The sequence below is a fragment of the Ahaetulla prasina genome, chromosome 12, assembly GCF_028640845.1.
Source record: "Ahaetulla prasina isolate Xishuangbanna chromosome 12, ASM2864084v1, whole genome shotgun sequence".
NCBI lineage: Eukaryota > Metazoa > Chordata > Lepidosauria > Squamata > Colubridae > Ahaetulla > Ahaetulla prasina.
In genome coordinates this window covers 1,436,607-1,447,369 of record NC_080550.1, presented here as the reverse complement: position 1 = coordinate 1,447,369, position 10,763 = coordinate 1,436,607, and the positions used below count along the sequence as shown (strand labels likewise).

General features: G+C 47.1%; 1 protein-coding gene across 1 annotated transcript; it reads right to left on the bottom strand.

Annotated features, from left to right (window-relative positions):
- Window positions 1-965: 965 nt before the first annotated feature.
- On the bottom strand, window positions 966-3,775 carry LOC131184254 (thyrotropin-releasing hormone receptor-like). The gene is made up of 3 exons (XM_058155357.1): window positions 3,364-3,775; window positions 2,087-2,504; window positions 966-1,514 (listed from the first exon to the last, which is right to left on the bottom strand). The coding sequence occupies exons 1-3, from the start codon at window positions 3,744-3,746 to the stop codon at window positions 1,104-1,106; spliced, it is 1,212 nt and encodes a 403-aa protein (XP_058011340.1). The 5' UTR covers window positions 3,747-3,775; the 3' UTR covers window positions 966-1,103.
- Window positions 3,776-10,763: the final 6,988 nt, after the last annotated feature.

The following is a 10,763-nucleotide window of genomic DNA, read 5'->3' as shown; positions in this document are numbered from 1 at the left end:
ACTCAGCCGGAAAAGACAGCATTTTCCCTTTGGTGAGGGAGCAAAAATAATTCGTTTTTTTCCCCCTCTCCAATTATGCCCAGGAGACAGACTTTTTTATCCATCGCGGCTTCTGAAGGAATGAGAGCTCCAGTCTGGTAGCTTAATTCTGTTTTGATTTTGCAGAATTGGAGGTTAGAATTTTATGAAGAGTTGGGGACCTTTTAGACTTTGCTTTACATTAATTTGGAAGGTGATAGTCTCAGAGCGCTCAAATCATGCTGACATTTTAATACACTTGGAAATGCAATACGTACATATAACCCCAGCATTCTATTCTGGCTATTCTAACAATTTGTGCTCACAGATCATCTGCCCAAATGAAATGGATGAGGATGCAGTGAAGTCCGTCCTTTGACCAACATTTTGATCTTTACGGAAGGAAAGAAGGAAGGAAGGGGGGAGGGGTGCAGAAATTGGACTACAAAAACACTCCAGCCGTGGAATCTTACCTTTGCTCATTACCAATGCCCAACCGTTGAAGTTAAGTAAAAGGTAATAAAAGGCTGGGTGTATCAGATAAATAGACCATCTCGCACAGCCTTTTTGACTCTTGCAGTGGGCATCAAAGCGCCTCTGCGAAGGGCATGACCAGGGCTTGGAGATGAAGACTTCTCCCCCATCATTCCCTGCTATGGGTGCTAAATCTGGAGATGTTTCTCTCTCCTTCTGCCTGGCCTGCTTTGAAAGGCATCCAAGGTCCTGTCCTCCCAACCAGTAGGAGCTGCTCCAAATTCCTACCTTGTCCTGGATGAACCCACAATCTTCTTCCAGAAAAAAGTGCCCCTCCCTCCCATGCTGGTGGACTTTGGAGAGTCACTTGACCTGCTGTGGCCTCTCAAAAAGAAAGATCCTGAAGGGTCTTCCCCAGCTTCCCTCTTTTGGCCAAACCCACGGAGTGGTTTGTGCCAATTGTCCCTTAAATTGTGTGTTGGGGGGTGTTTTCCTGTTCAAGAAGTCCATAAAATCAAAGCCTGCATGTTCCTCAAAGGCACCCACTTCTGCTGGGTGAGATGAAGTCAGTTTCTGGTGTGACAAAATAAAAAGGCAGGACCTTGGAGCCTTCAAAGGTGGCTAAACTGCATCTCCTTCTCTTTCTGGCTCAGGATTTGTTGATCAGCCTCTGCTCTGGGGGTCCCAGCCAGCCTCCCCGCTTCGTGGCTGGCCTGCTGGCTGATGGGGCCAGCCTTCCTGGTGCTGTCATCACCTGAGGCTGTGTAAAAGCTACGCTGCCGCTGAAGTTCCTCCTCCCTATACTTGCAAAGCTTCTTGAAGGCCACACGGAACTTCTGGGACATGAGGTTGTAGATGATGGGGTTGATGGCGCTGTTGGTGTAGATGCAGATCCTGCAGAAGAGGACAAACCAGCGGTCCAGGTAGGGGTGCTCCACGAAGGAGTTCACCAAAACCAGGGTCCTGTAGGGCATCCAGAGCAGGGCAAAGAGGGCCACCACCACAGCCAACATCTTGGTGACCTGGAGGAGAAAGAAGGAGCTCAGAGGGCTTCGGAGGAGTTGAGACGCAGCTTTGAAAGGCTAGCCATGAGGCCAGGGAAGTGGCACGTCAAGCTTTGAAATTTAAGACCAACGCAATGCGGCCTTTGGTCACAGCACATGGTAACATCTGTCCAGCGATGGCTATTCCCAGACTGAGTAGAAATTGGCTAATACTTGGCTAATACTTCAGCTTACTCAGTTGTACTCAAGAGGAATGACAGATTCTTTATGTTTACACGGATATCTACAAAAGGTGAGGGTGAAAGGACCCCCTGCATGGAGCTGGCCCTCTCAAGGGTTACCTCTTATTGCAGTTGCAACACTGATTCTCAGCCTTGGCAGCTTTAAGATGTGTGGACTTCAATTCCCAGAATTTTCCAGCCAGGCAGGCTGATTGGGGAATTCTGGGAGTTGAAGTCCACGTCTTAAAATTGTCAAGGTTGAGAAACTCTGGCTTACAAGGTGAACATCAAAAACCTTCCTGACTGGTTGCAGTGTTTCCCCCTCCCCTGCCCCAAATGGACCCTGGAAATTCAACCATGTCTGCCCACCTGTTTCCTGGTTCCTGGCATTCTGGTTCTTGAACTGCCAGCTCTGCTAGGCCCAACCTCAGTGCCATTTTTCTCCTGGTTGCTTCGCTCTCGCCAGCATTCCCCTTGAGCAGTGGGTTGGTGCAGGGCATGGCTCTGGAGGAGGACTTTTCCAATGAGGCCATAGAGCACCGTGGTGAGCAGGAGAGGGGTGATGAAAAAGAGGGCAAAGTCGAGCAGGTAGATGGGCAGGTAAAGGTTGCGGGAGACCTTGTAGCCACACTCCAGCTGCTGGCTGCTGTTAGCAGCCACGTCCACCAGGAAGAACCAGAGCATGCAGTACACTGAGGTGAGGATCCAAACAAATGCAGTGATGCGCTTGGCTCGAGACACGGTACACATTGTCTGTGCCTTCATTGGGTGGCAGATGGCAATATATCTGGGAAAGAGAGGAAGGAGAGAGAGGGTTGTAAGAAAGGAGGTGACCTGAAAGGCAACACGGCAGGAAGAGTCACCTCCATCTAGCAAGAACCTTTATGCTGGTTTCTTTGTCTCGGTCATTTCCTGCCTTGTGAAGAAGGAGCCACCCAAACAATACGATCTCTTGTGTAGTTTTTTGCACAGACACATTCAGGGAGCATCATTCATAGCTCAGAAAAGAGTTTCTACCTGGACTTCAGAAGGCCCCCTTGTTCAATTTGCACCATTTCCAGATAGAAGGATCAGATACAAATGATGGAAAAGCTCCCAGAGACCCAGGTAAACTATTGCCAAGCAGAACAGAGGCTTTCTTCAAAATAGGAAGTCGGGGAGTGGTAGTCAGCCTAAGCTAAAGAAGGTTGATCTAAGAGAATGAAGGTCTTATGATCCATTTAAGGCCATAACAGAAGGCATTTAGTGACTATTTATCTAGAACAGGGGTGTCAAACTCACATCGTCACAGCAGCGTTACGTGACTTATCAGGACTTTTTTCATCTTCACTAAACAGGTCTGGGCGTGGCCAACGTGTGACACATCTGGTGCATGGGCCAGGAGTTTGACAGTCCTGATCTAGAAGAATCAACAGATCAATGTAACTTGCATAAGTCCGTCCTATCCTACTTTGTGTCTGTAGGACAATGAATGTCTTCTCTCCTCCTTCATACACACTCCAAGCCAGCCTGACAACCTGCTGGTTGGTTAGATCTACAACTCCCAGACTCCCAGCCTTGAGCCATGCTGGTTGAAATTCTGAGGACCATCTCATCTGAAGGATGCCAAATAGAGGGCAAGACAATTTACTGAAATTTACCCTTACCTTTCCACAGTGAAAGCTGTGATAGACCAGGAAGATGCATTGATGCCCAGATACTGAAAGTAGGTAATGCCGAGGCACCCGGCAAATCCATAGATCCATGTTCCTGCCAGACTGTCAGAGATGTTGGGCAGGCCAGCAGCTACCAGAACGATCAGATCAGCCACAGCCAAACTAACCAAGTAGCAGTTGGTCGGAGTCCTCATGTCACGGGTGGTCAGAACTACGGTGACCACCATGGCATTGCCAATAATGCCAATTCCACAGATGGCGAGCACCAGGAAGACTGAGATGGTCTTGTATTCAAAGATGCTGAATGGGAGACTGCCAGACCCCAAGGAGATGTTGGTTGGGATGTCTACTTTGCTGTTGCTGCAGTTCTCCATGGCCAAAGTTAGCGCAAGGCACTGCCTGGGACGGTAAAAAAAAAAAAGTTTGATGAAAGATGAAACAAGGGCTCTCCTCTCCCATCAAGACCATCAGAGGTCTCCACTGGCCAAAGAAGGAAGTCCTGGGGGCCTGTCAAGCAGATGTTAAGCAGACGAGCACAAAAGTACAACGTCTCTTGCATGTCCTCATCTGCCTAGCCTCAATCACAGCTGGTTTCAGAATGCTCTCAAATGTTAGCAACACATTAAAACAAAAATGATTTAAAAAATCACCTAAAACAGAAGTGAGAAGCATGTCCTTCTCCCAATCATTCATTCCCAATATTCTTCCCTTTTGACTCTAGGAACATCTGGGGGCCACAGATCCCAATACCTCTTCTGGCCCCTTTGTCCTTCCCAGATCTTCCAGGTTCCCATGAATTTATTTCTGCAGGGAAGGAAAGCTTGCCACTAATGCTCCCATCCACATTCCTCAGCCTTTTCTCGTTTTCCTTTCTTTCCTTTTCTTTTTTTGCAGTGCATTCAAGCATTTAAAGTAATTGGCTAATGATTGGATTAATCCATTTAAAGTGAGATAATTGACCAATTTGGAAGCATTCAATCATTGACAGCTCGTATTAGACACCCTCCTTCTTTGCTCTTTGTGTGAGTGTCAAAGAGCGGGTGTGTAAGAGAAATGTGAAGTGGGGGAGGACTCCTGTCTGTTGATCTTAAACCTCATTTTCATGCTATCTTCCAGCACCCCCAAATCAATGTGCAAACCCTGACAAAAGTTACAGGCAGCTGGAAAACCGAGGGTGGCCTTCCACTGACTGACTGGTCATTTCAAGAAAAGCAGGGAGAACAGCTCCCCCCCTCCCTCCCGACAGTAGTAGCTGTATCTTTGGTGAATATTTTATTCTACCCTGGCATTATTTTTATTTGGTTTAGATTTTACCCTACTTTACCTTCCAGGGAAACTGGGAGCTGAACCAAACTGCACTGAACTGAATTTAATTAAATTGATTGAATTGAACCCTTTATTTAGTCAAGTGTGACTAGATACACAAGGAATTTGTCTCCAGTACAGAAGTGCTCGATGTCCATGCAAAGCAACAGAGACAATAATAACAACAACTGGAGCACCACTGGAATACCATTGACAAATTCGCCATCGATCAATTGCAAAAGGCAGCTTTACGCGGAACAGCTTCCATCCTGAGATGAGATCTGTAACCCCATCAAATGTCCACATCTGCCTATCCCAGGTCTATGGGAAGGACTCAATATAGGTGGATAAAAATGCCAAATCCAGACTGAACATCTGGCTGACTGTATGACAAACCATCATCATCATCATCACCATCACCCCAATAAAAGAGGGAAGTAAAGAAGATAAGAAGCAGAAATAATAATACTACAGCCACCCTTACATGGGTTAATAAGCATAGATATTAGATTGAACTGTGAGAATTAGGGGTTCAGCAGAATGATGGCGGGGGGGAGGGGGGAGGGAAGAGACTGTCCCAGTGTCTAGTCTGTGGGAGGTTTTGGAAGTCATCAGCATTGCCAGAATCAAGGAAGAGCGAATACCTCCCTCGTTTCACGTTTGATGGCTTTCCAGACATAAATCCAGATGTTGTTTGCAGAAGCAGATGGAAGCGCAGGCAGCGACTGCGAAACGTTTTAGCCCCATGAAGCCTATTTGGCAAATGTGCCCCAAAGCTTTGCTCTCCCTAAAGCTCCTTTTCTCCCCCCCCCCCCCGCTTTTTTTTTTTTTTCTTCCTGAAGGGAGGGCGAGAGCAGAGCAACCTAGCTTTCCGGAGCCTTTAAAGTCCTGACTACACTTCTCTCTCCCTTCCTACAACGGAGGTTTCTCCCAGTTGAGGATGATTGGCCACGGTGCTCTGCGATGTTTAGCGGGCAAGTGATGGAGAAAGCAGGGTTAACGAAGAGGGCCTGTAAAATGGCTGGGCTTGGTTGAAAAGAAAAATAAGTGAAACTTTCTTCAGCCAGCAGCCTTGCTGAGGAGGCAGCGGATCGGCCAGGGTCTGAAAGGGGAGCTTCCGAAGGGGAAATGGATCCTACAAGGGTCCCAAGCGGCCACGGCTCACCATTTCCCCCCAAGCTATTCTGCCCAACAGATGGCTTGGTTGAATGCCCTGCTTTGGGATCTGGTAGGTCCCTTGAACTCTCTTTGCCTCCCCTCCTCAACAAGGACCAAGAATTCCCACCCACCCCCGCCGCCTTTTTGACCCTGATCCGACTCAGGAATCTGCTGGGTCTTGAGAAAAGTGGGTCATGGACTTTGTAGTCTTTTGAGGCAGGCAGATAGATGATAAACGCACATTCTCCGCAAAGCGATGCCTTCATATCCCTCTTTTGCAATCACGCACACACACACACACACCCCTACCTCCTGCCACCAGCAAACTTTTTCTGCAGAACTCGCCTTTCTCACGCATCCTCTTCTGAGCCTTCTCGACCGTTCAGAGAAGACAAGGATGACTTCCCCCCTCGCCCCCCACTTTGGGTGAGGAGCAGCAGAGCCCAGAAAGCTACCTCTTAACGGCAGCTGCCTCTGGCTCCTCTGTGCCGCTGGATCTGCTCAGGGATGCAGGGGGCTGCCCATCAGCTGATCCAGCCCACTCCACAGACACTAACCTGTAAGCGGAGAGACCCTCTCACTGCCTTGAAAAACCAACACACACACACAAACTTGCGGAGAAGCGCAATCAGACAGCGGGCAGCAAATCAAAGCAACGCCAGCGTTTTGCTGCTGGGTTTGTACGCCTACGTTGCCTGATTAGACAGAGGATGTTTTAGGGGGTGTCACAAGGGAGAAATGCCTGGATTTTGATCCATCCTTAAATGCAGAATTTTCTCCGGGTTGATGAATTTTGCAAGCTGACAAAAAGGGCCCCCATTTCCTTCCGTGGTGAAATTTGTGGGATTCAGCATCCTCCTTAGGGATTCCCCCACCCCCACCTTCCTCCCCAGGACATAAAAATTTGCAAACTGGAACCAAGTGCAGAGAATGCCAGCTGGGTGCATTCCTTTGATTAAGCCATGATGTGGTTTGCAGTCTGCTTGGCTTGGTTTAGTAACACTGATTCTGCATCCTGGAGTTTATTTGGTTTAGGTTTAGCATGTCTGAATGCAGCCTTCCTGGCCTTTTAATGATGATATATGGCTTGTAAATTGGTTTAGAATCCCAGCCAGTTGTGGCTTAGTCAAGAGACATTGGTTTAGGTCTCATGTGTGAATCCAAGCATTAAAGCAGCAAGGATGCCTGACGTAAACTTTCATTGAATGCCAGGTCATCAGCCTGGGAATTTGTTTTGAGTGAACTTAGTCTTTTTATGTGAATTCACTTTTTATTACGCGCACCATGTAAATAAAGTGGAGGAGCAAGAATTATTTTGCTGTGGCTCCTCTTAAACAACTGAGTGTCAATAATCTTGGTTGATGGACCAAACCGAGTTAGCCCAGAGGTCTCTCTCAGTTTGGGTGATGGAATTCCTCCTTGACACTAAGAAATTAATATCTACTATCTCAAATCCATATTTAAAACTTACTTTAAAATATGGTAGCAACTTTTGCCTCCTGATCTTACCGTCTTGTTCCATTATTATTTTTTTTTACCATTCCCTTCTGAAGCAAGAGGATAAATTTATTCAGTTCAAGAAATGGGAAGATAGAAGATTTTCTAGAACTGGAGATTTAATTATAGATGGAAAACTTATTACTTCAGGGGGAGGATCACATATACTAACTTGGTTTTAAATGAATGGAGCTCAATCATTTGAATGGAACAGATGCAGTGTGATTGACAATATTTAGCCAATGGTGATCATTTAAAATGAAAAATAATACTGTTAACGTTATATAAAATGTTTATATTGGATAAGAAGGATATATGAAGGGGATGGCCTGCCTAATTTGAAAATGATTCATCTTTGTGCTTTCCTTGTACCAGATGTGGATCGGTTTTGGCTCAAGAAAATGAACGTCTCACTACCCCTCTGAAACAAAGAAACTAAGACCATTCTGCAGCTGGCAGACGACCCTCCCTGGCTGTCTCGTGTTCCCCAGACTTGGCCCATTCCATATCTCTTAACTGAACATTCCAAATAAGGTTGGCGGCAAATAAATTTAACAAATAAATCTACTGGGGGGGAAATTAAGAAGCATTTTCATATCTTGTATCTGATGACCTTCCTGCTGTCAGCTGGAAGGCTAAAATTGAAAGAATCCAGTGAAAAATTGCAGTAAGATATTGTCTTCCAAAACTGTTATGCTATCAGCATTCTTTCCAGGTTCTTCAAAAGTATCTCCCTCTCACCGAGTGCAGAAGTGCACTCTCCCTATATGAATTTCATAAAAGAAATTCTAATTGTACTTCCAGCTCTTGTTCTGCACTTCAGGCCAATGAAACAAAAGCCACAGGAACTCCAGCTCAAACCCAGCCACATTGGGTCTCTTCGTTTAATGTATAATGGATTTTTTCCCTTTAAAAAATGATCATTTCAGCTTCTGTTCATTTTGTGCGGAGGCCTGCAGATAATTGTCAGCAGGCCATTTTGATTTGTTGCTTCAGTCTGAAGATACCACTGCTCCCATGTTGTACAGTACAACCTTTTCTGATGAGGGGGGAAACCTGGAATTTGCCTTAGAAGATCTGCAAGAATTATAAAATCTACTTTTTAAAAATGGCAAACCAGATGTGTTACCTACACATTTTATACTTGGGGGAAAGGTCAGGGTTATAGGAAACTCATTCTGAAATAAATTTCATTGGGTTCGTGGCGTTTTTCTTCCAGGAATGTTTCTAAAAGATCACAGTCTTAATACAGATATATTAATATAGATTCTCACATTTATAAATACTTAGGTATTCACCATCAGTTAAGTGCCAAATTGTAGTTTGAGTCATTAGATTCACGTTTGGGTAACAAGCCCAAGCCAGGGATTCATCCCAAAACATGTTTCTCCAACTAAGCATTGTCATTTTCTATTTTGTCTAAAGAAATGGTGCCTTGCAGGATTTCCAGAAAACAGGCCTTTTAATTTATTACAAACACCATTAAGTGGCAGATTAAAAGCTTGGGATCGTGCCCTCATACCTCCAGATCTGATCCCCCAAGGTGTTTAAAGAAATGAGGGCCAAATGCCAGCAAATGGTTGCCTGGCCTAGTGGTTAAGGCACCAGGCTAGACACCAGGAAGTGGTGAGTTCTAGTCTTGCCTAGCCATGAAAGCTGGCTAGGTGACTTTGGACCATTCCTTCTCCCTCAGCCCAAACTAACTCATAGGGTTCTTGTGGAGAAGACAGGAGGAGGAAGAAGTATTAGGTATGTACTGTGTTTCCCCCCAAAAAAGACCCTTTTTTTTTGAACCCCAAAATAAGTGCTTGGCCTTATTTTCAGGGAGGTCTTATTATTTTGGGGAGTGTGGAGTAAGATGGGGCTCCTCTTACCAGATTTCCAGATCTACGTTTAAATATTTTCAGGGAGGACTTATTGGGGGGGGCTTATTTTAGCACATGCGCTCAAAAGCCCGATTGGGCTTCTCATCAGGGGAAGTCTTATTTTCGGGGAAACAGGATATACTGCCTTGAGTTATTTCTCCCTTGAAACCTTTCGCCGTGAGCTAAAAACATACCTATTTATTCAAGCGGGACTGGCTTAATAGTTTTATTAAATTTTAATTGGGGTTTATCGTTTTAGGGTTTTTAATTTTTAAATCTTTAAATTTTTAAATTTTTAATGTCGGCCTTTTGTAATATGCTCTGTTTTAAATTTTTGTTTTTAATTGTATATATATTGAGTTTTTATCTTTTTGGCTGTACACCGCCCTGAGTCCTTCGGGAGAAGGGTGGTATAAAAATCTAAATAAATAAATAAATAAATAAATTAAAAGAATTGAAGGAAAACGAACAGACTAGGAATGAATGGCGACTGGGCTATGCCTTCCCCGAGGCCCACTGCCATAATTTTTTATGGCCGATGCTTCTTCCAGAGGAATCTCTGGTCTCCTCTGCCCCCACAGAATAAACGTTTCTTTTATGGGGCTTTCCGCAGCAAACATTTCAACCCCAGAATAGGGAGGGTTTGTGTGCATTAACCCTGCTGGGTCTGAGCTCCCTCTTCGGTTGAGAGTTGCCCACTTTCCTTCTATGCAGAGCAGCTCTGGAATAAAGCTCCGCATCGCTTGAAATGCCTTTCCAAGGCAGATGTTGGTGGCGGGACTTGCTGGTCCGTCCTTCTGGCCAGGGTCGCGGGGGATCCGCCCTTGGACGCCCCTGGAAAGGGCTCCGCTTGTGCCCACGGAGGGCAGGTGGGCAGGAGCCCCGCGGAAACCCTGCACGGAGCAAAGACGCCGGTGGGGCTGCCCCGGTTCCTCGCCTCCGCCTGTGGCCAGGGAAGGGATCGGGTCGCGGTGCCGGCGCTGGGCAGCGGATTCTGGGTCCAGGACCCCGATTGTTGGGGGCGAGAGGCTGACTCGGCCGGCCGGCCGCTTAGACGGGGCTGGAGAGCGGCACAGAAGTCGACATGATCCGCCTTTGGAGAACTCCGCCCCCGTCGGGAAGGAAGGAGCGGGTTGCGGAGCATGGGCCTCGTTGTCCCACGGCCCGAGGGAGGAGCTCCTGCCCGGGAAGGAAACCAGGCGCTCTGCACATGCTCAGCCGACCTCTTGGATGCCACCCTCCGTCGCGCGCCGCCGCCTCTGTCGCACCAGTAAACCCATGTTCCCCCCCCACACCCACCCAGCGGACTACAAAGCCCATCCCTCCCAGCCGACGAGGAGCTAAACCCGCTACTCTCCCCGACAGTCGGGAAGCGAGACCGGAGTGCGCAGGCGTCTCTCTCTCTCTCTCTCTCTCTCTCTCTCTCTCTTTTTTTCTCCTCCCGTCTCCCGATTGGCTAAGCCGGGCTTGTAAGGGGCGGGCCATGCCCGGCTGTCACTTTCCTGAAGCGGTTCGGCCCCGCCCACTCCTCGCGCTGCCCGGGCGGCGCAGGCGCGCTGAGTAGGT

What these genes read in the sequence shown, in the direction of transcription:
- LOC131184254 (XM_058155357.1), bottom strand. Translation starts at nt 3,746, where the DNA reads ATGGAGAACTGCAGCAACAGCAAAGTAGACATCCCAACCAACATCTCC. An exon ending in ACAGCTTTCACTGTGGAAAG is followed by an intron (nt 2,505 to 3,363) that starts GTAAGGGTAAAT and finishes TCTCTTTCCCAG; the next exon opens with ATATATTGCCATCTGCCACC. An exon ending in TGCCAGGAACCAGGAAACAG is followed by an intron (nt 1,515 to 2,086) that starts GTGGGCAGACAT and finishes TTTCTCCTCCAG; the next exon opens with GTCACCAAGATGTTGGCTGT.